General features: G+C 41.9%; 1 protein-coding gene across 1 annotated transcript in view; it reads right to left on the bottom strand.

Annotated features, from left to right (window-relative positions):
• Window positions 1-324: 324 nt before the first annotated feature.
• The window catches only part of LOC121582995 (coiled-coil domain-containing protein 85A-like), a 34,398-nt gene continuing 19,761 nt past the window's right edge, over window positions 325-14,961 (bottom strand). The window contains exons 3-4 of the mRNA XM_041899203.1: window positions 911-968; window positions 325-406 (exon numbers count right to left, since the gene is read on the bottom strand). Of these exons, the coding sequence (XP_041755137.1) occupies window positions 391-406; window positions 911-968 (74 nt within the window). The 3' untranslated portion in view covers window positions 325-390. The remainder of the gene's footprint in view (window positions 407-910; window positions 969-14,961) is intronic.

Below are 14,961 nucleotides of genomic sequence, written 5' to 3'. Positions count from 1 at the left end.
GGCCTACAAGTCTTGTTCTTTCATAGGGTTTCTTTATCAAAGGAGGTAGGACTATTCTGTTGGCAACAGAAAGATGATCATATCTCACTGACAGCAATATTCATTTGGCAATCATGGGCTGTTTGGCTTTGCCTCTAAAGCAATCATGTTTCCTCTTTTTGAAGTCAAGAAAGATCATGGCTGAAGTAGGAGATTCACCCTCATCAAGACTCTCTCTCTCTCTCTCTCTCTCTCTCTCTCTCTCTCTCTCTCTCTCTCTCTCTCTCTCTCTCTCTCTCTCTCTCTCTCTCTCTCTCTCTCTTCCTCTCTCTCTCTCTTCCTCTTCCTCTCCTCTCCTCTCTCTTTAGGGGCTCTGGTCACAGCAGCATGTATGACTGAGGCTTGTGGTGGTCAGGAGGCATCAAAGCTGAAAGACAAGAGGGGAAAATGGGTATTACCGTTACTGTGTATGCATGCGTGTGTGCCTTTGTGTGTGTGCGTGTGAGCCTGTGCTCAGCAGAATGAGGAGGGCAAACCTCTCTAGGTAACCTGAGGGCTGATATATTCGGCCATTAAAAGTGCTTCATCATTAAATATTAACCCAGCCCATCACTCACCCTACAGACAGCACATTAAGACTGAGATCAGAGCAGAGTGATCCCAAATACACACACGTACACACACACACACACACACACACACATGCAGAGACACACGCAAGCATACAGTATACCACTACACATACACACTCAAGATACATGAATGAGTCCATTGTCATCAATCTCTTTCTGAAAATATTTGTGCTGTATGTTCCCTGTCTGGTGATAAAAGTGATGAAAGTTACTTCTAGCCTACTTTAGGTGAACGTGCCTATGCCTGTGAGCGAGCGTGTGTGCTTGTGTGTGTGCATACCTGTGTATGTATGTCTTACCTGTCCCAAAGCTTCACACTCCTACAGGTGTTGGTGCAGCAGCCAGCAGATATGAGAGCTGCAAACAACATCAATAAATATGATCAATTATTTATATGACCAAGGACAAGCACAACATCCTGACAATAATACCAGCAAATAATAGAATAGAATAGAAAATATTGAAAAGAGTATTGTTGTAATAGTGTGTCAGTTAAATGAGTAAATTGTTACGGTACAAGACAATGGGGAGTCTTGATTCTCACAGTATATCCAGAGCACAGTGTGTGTGTGTGTGTGTGTGTGTGTGTGTGTGTGTGTGTGTGTGTGGCCATAGCAGTGAGTCCTTGTAGTAATGACAGTCATTAGGTGGAAAACAACCCCATAATTCAAGTGTGTTGTAATATAGCAGCATCACTTACACTGAGAGGGTCTGCTGGTTTAATTAGCTTATAATGCCCTCTTAATTATGTTTGATAGACTGAGTCAGAAGAACACACACACAGACACACACACACACAGTGCCCTCTGATACACAAAGGTGTGAAGACCCACAGTGAAAGGCTCAGCTGTGTGGTTGGGGCATAAATGAAGTGGATGTATGAGTGATGTTACTCTCAGATCTCTCTCCCTGTCTGTTACACCATGGATGGCCTCTGAGCGCCACTTCCTGTTACCCATCATACTCTGCTTTAGTGTTTGTCAACATAGCACTGTCTGACTGTGTATCTGCCTGGGAGTAAGAGAGAGAGACCTCTCTCTCTCTCTCTCTCTCTCTCTCTCTCTCTCTCTCTCTCTCTCTCTCTCTCTCTCTCTCTCTCTCTCTCTCTCTCTCTCTCTCTCTCTCTCTCTCTCTCTCTCTCTCTCTCTCTCTCTGTGATATGTGGTTGTCCCACCTAGCTATTTTAAAATGAATGCACTAAGTCGCTCTGGATAAGACCATCTGCTAAACGACAAAAATGTAAATGTGATGTGTTGTCGATGTTAGGCAGTACATTTGTCCCATTCAGACCCCTCAGCCATCTTGGTTATTCATGCAGGACCAGATCAAACTTCAGTGAGCATGTGGCAGAACAGGTGTTCAGAAGGAAAGGCAGCAAGAAAGAAGAGCTGACTAGTGACCACGGTCATTCATCATCTGTCATACACATGGAGTGTGTGTGTGCGTGCATGAGTCTGCGTTTACTCAATATTTTAATTACAACACCTTACAAGTGTGTATTATACACGTGTGATTTGGAAATGTGTTTTTTTGCATATCCTAACTACCCCTGAGACACCCTCAGAGAGTGGGGTCACGGCCAGGGTCAACCTTTAACAACGGCAACCCTGGAGCAATTAGGATTAAGTGCCTTGCTCAAGGGCACACTGGACGTTTTTTCACCTTGTCAGCTTAGAGATTCGAACCAGTGAATTTTTGGTTACTTGCCGCCCCACCTTGGTGCCACATTTGGCCCCACATTTCTCACCTTGACAGCTTTGGGATTCGAGATAGCGACTTTTAGGTTACTGGTCCAACGTTCTTACCGCTAGGCTACCTGCCTCCCAAAGCATCTCCCAACGTGGGGCATGTGTGTGTGCCCACGTGCATGCGCACACAAATATTTGAGTGCATGCATCTGTTCATATAAGTGTGTATGGGTGGGTTAGCTTCACACGTAAGCAATTAATATGCAAAAAATCCCTCCGCAGAAAAAAATTAACAAATGCTTCAAAGTGGAAATGTAAATGAGAAGCCAGGGAAGCAGCTGTTGGCCTAGTTTAGGAGCTGTCCCCAGTAAAGGACCTATGATCACTATCACACACATACACACTGGATGAGGTGTTGTAGATACACTACATGACCAAAAGTATGTGGACACCTGATCGTCGAACATCTCATTCCATAATCATTGGCATTCATTTAGAGTTGGTCCCCCCTTTAGTGCTATAACAGCCTCTAGTCTTCTGGGAAGGCTTTCCACTAGATGTTGGAACTGCCTTACTTTTCCTGGACCCCAGCAGCTAATGGGGATCCATAATAAATACAAATACAAATGCTTACACACACACACACAAATGATTGCTTGCACTGGCCCTAGCCTCACAGTCCCATGGACTTCCCCTGATCCTCCTCCAACATCCCATAATCCAACATCACCCCAGGTTAACATTTAATTAGTATCCTACCAACTATATGTGGTGGGTTTACCACCTTATTGGTCTACTTCCTTCCTGCTAGCAACCAAAAGAGATAAAAAATACCCAACAGTGGCAGCACACACACATACACACTCTCACACTTCCAAACACACTTTCCAGTAGTTGTTTGTTGTTTCCTAGCGCTCGCAGCGGGCAGTCTAGAGACGGAGCCTAGAGACGGAGTAAATGTAAGTGATTGGAGCACATCAGGGAATCAGTGCTGTTAGGAGCTTAAACTACTATTTAAAAACCCTAAGATCAAACACACTCACACACTTATGCTGTGTGTGTGTTTTCTCTGGAGGCAAATTAGGCTAGTCCTACCCAGAGCATCCACCCACCACAGAGCAATGTTCTCGCTCTTCTCTTCTCTCAGCAGAAACACAGCAAGGGTACTGGGGAACACTCAATACAGTATATAAAGTCCTGGTCTAGCTCCCGTTTGCCTGCCCTGGTACTGAGAGGTAGTATGGTAAAAAGCAGGTTTTGGTACTTTAGACTACCACAGAGAATTAATCAGAATTGGTACGAAATGGTACATAGTAGTATTGTTGCTCTACATACACCAGAAACACATTCACACATAAAAACAAATACATAACAGACATAGTCCAAGCATCAATTACAAAAACATCTTCCTTGTCACTATGCTGTTGGTTTGTGCAACCCTATATTGAATTCAGCCCCATTGCTATTCTGAAATGTCTACACAGCTTATCATTGATAGTGAATGCAGCCCAGTTAGCACACCTGTCATTACAACAGGAAGTGTGATTGACAGGGAAAACAGGATGTGGAGCATATGCTGACGTCATATCCTATTTCTCAGCATCTTTATTCACAGCTACAACAGGGCTCAAATCTCAGGCCTAAAAATAGCCCAAGCACCATACACTGTATGAGACCCTAGAGAATAAACAGCCACTGTTTTTCCTCTATTTGCCACTCCAATCTCTCTCTCACTCGAATGCACGCATGCACACACACTGCCATGAGGAGAGGTAGGTGTGGTTAACACCTTTATTGAAGGAGTGGAGAAGCCATGTCATCAGCCCTAGTGACAGTCTGCCTCAGGAGCTTCTCTGCTGACTATAGGACTTCCCATTAGAACTTCATGTTGGTCAGGTGTAGGGCTGTGGCGGTCATGACATTTTGGCAGATGGTGATTGTCAAGCAAATAACTGCCGGTCTCACGGTAATTGACTGTTAATTAATAACCCTTTAGAACCCAAAGCGGCCGTCGACGGCCTTTCTTTAAATTACTATAGCGGCCGTGAACGGCCTTGTTTTTCTAACAATAATATCTGTGTCAATATCGCAAAATTAAGTAGCTAACAATCTGTTGTCGTATTCACGTGGCTGTTGTCATCAACCAGAAACCGGAAACAGGTTATGCTGTCATTTGACTTTTCATTGTTTATTTTCTTCATTACTGAAAATGACAGCGCCGAAGCGGACATGACTTTTTACTGTGAAATAGGCTGTATCTATGTTGGTTGGTGATACAGACTTGGACACGTTCTTGCACTTTGAAAAGTGATGATGTCGAGTGAAATAAGTAAACAGCAGATATATGTTTGGCGTTGTCGATGTTTGATGCTGTGAAAGTTGGGGAATAGCTCTCAGATTAGAAAGTAATGTCTTGATAACTTGGCTGGTACAGGCAAGCACATCAGCGGTGGTGTCATGCGTCAGTGTGTAGCGGTAGGACAGAGTCAGGCGCAAGACACAGAACTTAGTCAACGACGTACTTTACTTGTCACAAGTAAATAAACATGTCTTCCACAAAGGGAAGAAAATACCGACTCACATATCAATGACAACAAAACAACGAACGATCACGCACAACACCATGAGGGAACCAGAGGGTAAAATAGGGAAACAAATTATCGTAATTGGAACCAGGTGTGTGCAATATAGACAAAACAAGTAGAACACAGAAACATAGATCGGTGGCAACTAGTACTCCGGTGACGACGAACACCGAAGCCTGCCCGAGCAAGGAGGAGGAGCAGCCTCGGCTGAATTCGTGACACCGAGCTTCGTAACTAATCTGCTAACATTGGCAAACTCTGTAGTTAGTCTGTCAGGCAAGAAAGCAATAGTTGATTGAGAGAGACAGAGAGAGAGAGTGTGGAATGGGAGGTGTGTCAATTTATCACACAATTTATTATGAAAACCCCTTATTAGGAAGAGAGTATGTGTATGGTTGAGAAAAAGAAAGAGGAAGGAAGAGGGAAATAGTGTGAGGGAGAGAGAGATGATGTTCCTGACCACAATTGTATCCAATTTGTTGCTCCTCTCCTCTCCATCTGTTTCTCTGCTCATTTAGGTCAGTGAAAGTGAGGGAAGTGGTATGGAGAGTCAGGGCTCAGCAGCAAAAGGCAGGGAGGAAGAGGAGTTAGAGATGACTGGAGGGACAGAGATGTGGAGCAAGGAGGGAGGAGTGGAGCGAGAGGAGAGTGGAGGGAGAGAGGAAGAGGAGAGTGGAGAGGAGAGTGGAGGGAGAGGAACATGGAGAGGAAGAGGAAGAGAAGGGAGAGAATAAGGAAGAGGAGGACAAAGCAGAGGGAGAGGAGGAAGCAGAGGGAAAGGAGGAGGAAGAGGGTGGGGAAGAGGGAGAGCACACCCGAGAGGGGAGACTACGTTTCCATGGAGTGTGTCTGCTCCAAGTCCCACCATTCACCCTTGTATCACACAGCCTGGGCATAAAGTGACAGTGGCAGGGGTTTTGGAGTTGTTTTTAAAAGTGGTAGGAACTTATATCTGTTCCAGAGTTTGTAATGGATTACAACAAGAAAATGGGCGGGGTTGACCAACTGAGGAGCTATTACAATGTTGGACGAACAGGCAGAAAATGGTGGAAATATGTGTTTTGGGGGATGCTCAACACTACCATCATAAAGGCATACATTGTGTGCGGGACCCTGCAAAGGCCCCTTCCCAGAAACCGCAGGCGCTGGTCCCTGAAGGCATTCAAAATGCAGCTTGTGCATTCACTTTGTGATATGGCTACAGTGGCAGGAAGAGGGGAGCCAAGAGTGTGGCACCAGGGCGTGTGGACCAATTTGTAACTCATTTGAAGGGCGTTATCTACATTTTGAAATAGTCTCTGAATTTGTACATTGTTATGGAAGTAAGAATCGTTGTCAATCAAATAGACTACTTTGTGTGGGTTTTGAAATACTTTCAGAATATTGTCCTCTGGTCACATTTGGGATATTTGTATTTATTTATATGTAAATAATATTTATAAGTATAATATATTAAACTTGGTACATTTTAAGAGAGTAATTTAGTCAATTTTACTACAGTTTAAATAATCTAGTTTTTTTGTTGTTGTGTTGAGTGTTAATAGTTTTTTGATAGTGGGTGTCTTTACACAATGGAAGACAAAATGAGTGTTATTCCTATTGACATGAATGAAGTGTCATATTAAAGAGGAGGTTGTTGTGATGATGTGGTGTTGAAGGAGTCAGGCGCAGGAGGGTAAACCACAGAATAACAGGCTTTAATCCGCAAAATACAGGTTTACGCAGAAATGCGTCAAACACACTCCAGGGCACAAAACAGGCGCACTGGAAAATACAAGGCACACGGGAAAATACTCCCGTCGAAACAAAATACACAAGCTCCACCGAGCTTCACTAACCTCCACAATAAACAATCACCCACACAGACAAGGAAGCAGAGGGAATACTTATACAATGACTAATGAGGGAATAAGGACCAGGTGTGTGTGATTGAAGACAAGACAAATGGAGTGATGATAAATGGATCGGCAGTAGCTAGTAAGCCGGTGACGCCGAACGCCGAAACCTGCCCGAACAAGGAGGGGAGGCAGCCTCGGCGGAAGTCGTGACAGTTGTGCTCTTTAAAACTAAGTTAAATTGTAATTGTCATTTGTTCTTTGTTTTTGAGTTATGTCTGTTTGTTTGAAATGTGTGAGAAAATTAGCTTTATCTTGAAATGTCTCAGTAATCTACAGCAACATACTAGAATTATATTGGGGTCTAAAGGGCAATTAACATAAAGACGTTTAGCATCCCCTGACTTCCAAGCATAGCCTAGAAGCCACTGATGCAGACCTTTGGAATATCTACATTTAAAAAAGTCTAATAAATCAATTTAATATAGCCTTCACCATCACAATAAATCCATTATTTTAGAGAGGTCTAAAGAAACATGATATGAAGAAAATGTAGTCTATTTCAGAAGAACGGAATAGCATACTCTGAGTTGTCACTATGTTAGGCCCTGATATGGCTATGACATATGGCTGTGGACTACACTAGTTAATTTAGCAGACAAGATTTACTTAGAATTCCGTGGCATTATTTTTTATTATTTTATAGTATGAAGAATACAATTGAACATAGCTTAATAAAATAGAATGGATATTTTCTCCAAACGATTTCAAAGGAAGTGCGCACATGAAGCTATTCTGTGTTGAGCGCTTAACCTAGAAACTGGTCCACCTATATGCTTAATTTAGAGTTATTTATGCATCTTTAGTTGTGATTCAAATGTTGGCCTATATTTGGATTTTTAATACATTCTAAGGCTGCATGATGGGACTCTAATGATGTCACGACTTCCGCCGAGGCTGCTTCCCCTCCTTGTTCGGGCAGGCTTCGGCGTTCGTGGTCACCGGCTTACTAACCACTGCCGCCCCAATTATCATCACATTTGTCTTGTCTTGTCAATCACACACACACCTGGTTCTAATCCCCTCATTAGTTTGTGTATAAGTGTTCCCTCTGCCCCCTTGTCCTTGTGGGTGATTGTTTGTATGTGAGAGTAGTGTAGCTCGGTGGAGCTACTTGTACCATTTTGTTGCCAGGGTAGATATTTCCCCTGTGCCTATGTATTGTTGGAGATACCGTTACAGTGTATTGCCAGGGTAGATAGTTTCCCCTGTGCCTGTTTCGTTTGTCGCTATTCCAGCGTATTTTGTGTAACGAAGAAATAAACTCTGTATTCGGTGATTACCCTCCTGCGCCTGACTCCTTTCATCACACTCATCACAAATGATGATTTGAAAAAAGTCTCATGAAAGGCATGAGCTCTGGTTTCTTGTGCAAGCTGCACACACTTCATCAGTCTCTCATTCACAATTTGACAAGCACTTGATAATATTGTCACTAGGCCTCGAATTTCCCAGCAGCATCCCCCTTGGCCGTAATGCCCCCTAAAAAATATTCTCATATTCTCTGTGACAGACACACACACACCACCCACGCACACACTGTCACACACACTGTCACACACACACACACACACACACACACATATCACATTTCTCGCTCAAGCGAAAGGGGTACAATCAATTGCTGCTCATACCACTTCTAACCCCTACTAGAGGACTTCCGAAATGGACCTGTGGCTTTCCCACCCGGACTTAATATGCATACATTTATTTTTTTAATATAAAGACCCGTTCCAAATGGACCTGAGGACAACTAGACCCGTTCCTTATAGACGTGATCAGATCAAGACCCAAACCAATCCAATTGAGGGAAGCAGCAAAAACAAGGTAAGCTACTTTATTAACCAGAGCTGAAAAAGTGCGAGGGAGAGGACGTAGAAAGAGGTGACGCTCTAGCAGTGGCCGTGCTGTGTGTGTAGGCTACTGTGAGTGTGAGCAAGTGACATGGGGAGCAGGGAGGAGGGAGGGAGAGACAAGAGACAGCAACAAACCAAGCCAACGTGCTATAGTTGACTGATAGCTGCCATAGCTATGTTATTTATAATCCGATATGATTTCGTAGTACCTGTCTTGACTGCATCAAACCGGGAGAAGCTAGTTAAGCTAGCTAGCTAGGCTTATTGAGGCTGCATACGCTTTCTCGTCCTACACAGTTCCAACCCACTGAGCACAGACGTCAATTCAACATCTATTCCATGTTGGTTCAACGTAATTTCATTTACATTTCATTGAAATGTCATTGAAATGGAAACAATGTTGATTCAACCAGTGTGTGCCCAGTGGGAAACCACAACTCCATTCAGAATATAAAGTAGCAGCCTACCTGTTGGCTCTTGGTCGTTGTAGCCTATCCTTCTCCTTTAACTTTTAATTCCGTCATTTTAATTCCATCTTCCATTGATTAGATATCTCCTAACTTTTGCCACACATGGAGGCTCTATGAATGTAGCCTATTGCCGCTTTGATGACTTATGATTGGCCAACAACAAGCTACATGCGCCATCTCGTGAAAAGAAAGAGCAGCAGCATAAATTATAAAATCTCTCTCTCTCTCTCTACTGCAGCAACGCGTCTGGATTTGTACCGGGTCCTTCCGGACAAGTCAGTTAGAATTACACATACCCGAGACCTGTGACAATCATATCAGATCCGACCCAGACCCATGACATTATTTAGAATTCTGGATCCGGACTCGCTCTGGTCCTGGATGGGGTCTCGAGTTTTGGTGTTAACAACACACACACACACACTTCTGCACATCAAATCAGTCATCCCTTTCCCATCCATACTATCATTATCAAACAATATATATTCAACATATATATTTTTTTATAAACATAATTAAGGCGCTTAATTATGCTATTTGAGGCCTGACAGCATAATCTAAAGCTGTGATTAATTCATTAATTCACACACACACAAACATTAAACAATCGTATAATGGTCTCTGTCTCTGCAGCAGACAACTACCATAGCGTGAGATGAGTATTTGACAGATAGTCATGCACCGTCTCTGATAGACTGACAGATTTATAAGATCACTAATGTCTGTTGAGAGCTACAACACATAGCCTACTTGGGCTGGGATTCAATCCAATCCACGTTAGTACATGCGCAGCACCATACCAGTGTCTACATATGTGAAAACAGCAAATTTCTGTGTTTTTTTTGTTAAACAAATGAAGTTAAAAAGTGCAATTTGATGTTACCATCTAAAGTATTTAGAGACAGTGATTTTCAAACACTATGAGATTTGCAGTGATGCGGGGAGCAGGAAAGTATCCTCCCCCTGCAGGGCTTTACATTAACTTTTTTATCAGTTGTCCTTTGGACAAGTAGGACAGATTTTTTTACTTGTCCAAAAGCTTAAGTCACTTGTCCCAAAATAAAAAATTGTCTGTAACACAATTTTGACATCATTGTATGATGCAAGGAACCACTTTACAAAATAAAATGCATTACTATCTTTTTTTTTACCATAGAGAATGAGACACAAATGTAGGCTACACAATTGGCTTCTTTGCATATTCAAGCCTGTCTCAAAATACAAAACTGCCCTTTTAAGGCCCCTCATAGAGGATGGTTAGCCACCGTTGGTAGCCTATAACATTTTGCAAAATTACAAATACAACCAAATACTTTTTATGTCTTTATAAAATAATTCCCTACAGGGCTCGATATTAAGAGCGTACCGTCATCCCTGGGAAAAACAGACTCTGGGACAGTTCTGGGATGACCGATCCAAAATTCATACAACCACTGCAAATATATATATTTTTTTAAGCAATGAGGTTGATGAAACAGATCCGACCGTTTAGCTTAAAATGTTGATTAAGTTTTTCTTCATATTATAAGATCAACAATGCCCACATGGCTGTAGGCTACGTGTGATTGTTCCAAAATGTAATTAGCGGAGAAACTCCTTTCTCAAAAGTGCACAGCACGTACAAGCGGTTTCATGTGACAGAGATAATATTGGTTAGAAATAATAATAATGAAGAGAGGGGAGATCTAAAGATGCATCAACTAGCATGGGTTACTAACATGACTAGGATTATGCCTTTGGCTGCTGCACAATGAAATAAAGTTGATTTGAAAACCAATAGAACATGAGAAGAAATGCTGGTTTTAATGACACATTAAGTGTTTATATAAGAATTCCCTTAACATTTCTATGCTTGAATTTTGGCTAGGCTAGGCTACTTTGAACAAGGTAAAACATGCGTCATAAAATGACATAAAACGTCCAGGGTTTAAACAATTACATTTATGGTTAAATAGTTTCAAAATGCTGACTGCCGCCGCTCAGATTCAAGGTGGGTGATGTGTGGTGCACAACAGGCACTGTCCTTCACTCTCCGGTCTTGTGACCATTTGATCTGAACGAACCGTGCCTTGAGTATATCGACAGAATCTAGCCTTTAGATGTTAATGTTAATTGTCCTTCATTATATTTGTCAAACATGACTGGCATTTAGTCTATATTTACAGTGGGGGAAAAAAGTATTTAGTCAGCCACCAATTGTGCAAGTTCTCCCACTTAAAAAGATGAGAGAGGCCTGTAATTTTCATCATAGGTACACGTCAACTATGACAGACAAATTGAGAAAAAGAAATCCAGAAAATCACATTGTAGGATTTATTATGAATTTATTAGCAAATTATGGTGGAAAATAAGTATTTGGTCACCTACAAACAAGCAAGATTTCTGGCTCTCACAGACCTGTAACTTCTTCTTTAAGAGGCTCCTCTGTCCCCCACTCGTTACCTGTATTAATGGCACCTGTTTGAACTTGTTATCAGTATAAAAGACACCTGTCCACAACCTCAAACAGTCACACTCCAAACTCCATTATGGCCAAGACCAAAGAGCTGTCAAAGGACACCAGAAACAAAATTGTAGACCTGCACCAGGCTGGGAAGACTGAATCTGCAATAGGTAAGCAGCTTGGTTTGAAGAAATCAACTGTGGGAGCAATTATTAGGAAATGGAAGACATACAAGACCACTGATAATCTCCCTCGATCTGGGGCTCCACGCAAGATCTCACCCTGTGGGGTCAAAATGATCACAAGAACGGTGAGCAAAAATCCCAGAACCACACGGGGGGACCTAGTGAATGACCTGCAGAGAGCTGGGACCAAAGTAACAAAGCCTACCATCAGTAACACACTACGCCGCCAGGGACTCAAATCCTGCAGTGCCAGACGTGTCCCCCTGCTTAAGCCAGTATATGTCCAGGCCCGTCTGAAGTTTGCTAGAGTGCATTTGGATGATCCAGAAGAGGATTGGGAGAATGTCAGATGAAACCAAAATAAAACTTTTTGGTAAAAACTCAACTCGTCGTGTTTGGAGGACAAAGAATGCTGAGTTGCATCCAAAGAACACCATACCTACTGTGAAGCATGGGGGTGGAAACATCATGCTTTGGGGCTGTTTTTCTGCAAAGGGACCAGGACGACTGATCCGTGTAAAGGAAAGAATGAATGGGGCCATGTATCGTGAGATTTTGAGTGAAAACCTCCTTCCATCAGCAAGGGCATTGAAGATTAAATGTGGCTGGGTCTTTCAGCATGACAATGATCCCAAACACACCGCCCGGGCAACGAAGGAGTGGCTTCGTAAGAAGCATTTCAAGGTCCTGGAGTGGCCTAGCCAGTCTCCAGATCTCAACCCCATAGAAAATATTTGGAGGGAGTTGAAAGTCCGTGTTGCCCAGCGACAGCCCCAAAACATCACTGCTCTAGAGGAGATCTACTTGGAGGAATGGGCCAAAATACCAGCAACAGTGTGTGAAAACCTTGTGAAGACTTACAGAAAACGTTTGACCTGTGTCATTGCTAACAAAGGGTATATAACAAAGTATTGAGAAACGTTTGTTATTGACCAAATACTTATTTTCCACCATAATTTGCAAATAAATTCATTAAAAATCCTACAATGTGATTTTCTGGATTTTTTTTCCTCATTTTGTCTGTCATAGTTGACGTGTACCTATGATGAAAATTACAGGCCTCTCTCATCTTTTTAAGTGGGAGAACTTGCACAATTGGTGGCTGACTAAATACTTTTTTTCCCCACTGTATGTAATTAAAAGTCTCACTAAAGTTTGGCTACATTTTCTGGTGCCTCCCTCATGTAAGCATCGGTTTGGACATGAGGCTGTAGCCAATATGCATATCACCTACACTTTGACATGTAGGTTTTTCTATTTACTGTATGTACATAAAACATTTTTTGAATATTATTCCAATGTTGGCCTCTCTGATCCAATTCTGATCAAAGTAATTGTTTGATATTGTGATTCTTGTGTGATTTATTTTAACTTGTCCATTCGGAAAACTTAGGTCTATATTCTTATTCTTATTTTTTTTACAGTGCCTTCAGAAAGTATTCACACCCCTTGACTTTTTCCACATTTTGTTGTGTTACAGCCTGAATTGAATTAATGAATTACAAATGAAAAGCTGAAACGTCTTGAGTCAATAAGTATTCAAGCCTAAATAAGTTCAGGAGTAAAGATTTGCTTAACAAGTCACAAAACGATCATGTTTCTTAAGACCTGTCAAAAATAAATAATGGATTTTTTGTGAAGGTGTAGGCTATATTACAAGGATTTATTTGACTTTTTTTAATGGCTTGTAGGCTATGTGTGGAAGCCAGGAGATGCTAAATGGGTTTATGTTAATTAACGGTCAATTACCATGAGACCGACAGTTATTTGTTTGACAATCACCGGCTGATGAAATTTCATGACTGCCACAGCCCTAGTCCTTCCTAACTCAGTTGCTGGAGAGGAAGGAAACCGCTCAGGGATTTCACCATGAGTTTAATGGCTGTGGTAGGAGAAAACTGAGGATGGATCAACAACAACACCCAACAATACATTTACATTTTAGTCATTTAGCAGACGCTCTTATCCAGAGCGACTTACAGTTAGTGAGTGCATAAATGTTTTCATACTGGTCCCCCGTGGGAATCGAACACACAACCCTGGCATGGCAAACGCCATGCTCTACCAACTGAGCTACACGGGACTACTGACCTAATTGACAGAGTGAAAAGAAGGAAGCCTGTACAGAATGCATCCTGTTTGCAAAAAGGCACTAAAGTAATACTGCAAAAAATGTGGCGATGCAATTTTTGTCCTGAGTACAAAGTGTTATGTTTGGGGCAAATTCAATACAACACATTACTAAGTACCACTCTCCATATTTTCAAGCATAGTTGTAGCTGCATCATGTTATGGGTATGCTTGTAATCGTTAAGGACTGAGGATAAAGGTCTTTTTCAGGATAAAAAAATAATTGAATAGAGCTAAGCACAGGCAAAATCCTAGAGGGAAACCTGGTTCGGTCTGCTTTCCACCAGACACTGGGAAATTAATTCACCTTTAAGCAGGGCAATAACCTAAAACACAAGGCCAAATCTACACTGGAGTTGCTTACCAAGAAGACAGCGAATGTTCCTGAGTGGCCGAGTTACAGTTTTTACTTAAATCTACTTGAAAATCTATGGCAAGACGTGAAAATGGTTGTCTAGCAATGATTAACAACCAATTTGACAGAACTTGAAGAATTTTGAAAATAATAATGGGAAAATGTTGCACAATTCAGGTGTGGAAAGCTCTTAGAGACTTACGCAGAAAGACTCACACCTGTAATCGCTGTCAAAGTTGCTTCTACAAAGTATTGACTCAGGGGTGTGAATCCTTATGTAAATTAGATATTTTCAAAAAATGTGGTTTTACTTTTAATGCAACTCGATGATGTCATCGAGTAGCACTTTCAAAACCATTCTTCTTATCTTTTTAACTACAGAACATAGAAATGTGCAGTTTTCACGTATGTAAACATTGGCATGGTGCTGGAGATAATGATTATGAGGTTAAAAACTGGTGGAATTACCCTTTAAGAGGGCAGTTAAACATAGAATTAGAATAATACAATTTGGGGCATATTTTACGCTACATTATTCTAATCTGGCAAAAGCCCCCTCCTGCCCCTCCACTGGTACTCCCCATGGGCAGCAGCAGTGAAGGGGTAACACTTAAACTCAAAACACATCGCATGCCATTGTTAGGTAACAATATTTTACAGTCGAAGCACAACAACTCTTTCCACTCCCATTGTTTTATGTGGATGTACTGTACTTTTCTCCACAGATGGCAACTGAGGTGGCA

This window comes from Coregonus clupeaformis, chromosome 1 (assembly GCF_020615455.1).
Source record: "Coregonus clupeaformis isolate EN_2021a chromosome 1, ASM2061545v1, whole genome shotgun sequence".
Lineage (NCBI taxonomy): Eukaryota > Metazoa > Chordata > Actinopteri > Salmoniformes > Salmonidae > Coregonus > Coregonus clupeaformis.
Note: the sequence above shows the minus strand (reverse complement) of the source record. Positions and strands in the feature narration are given on the sequence as shown.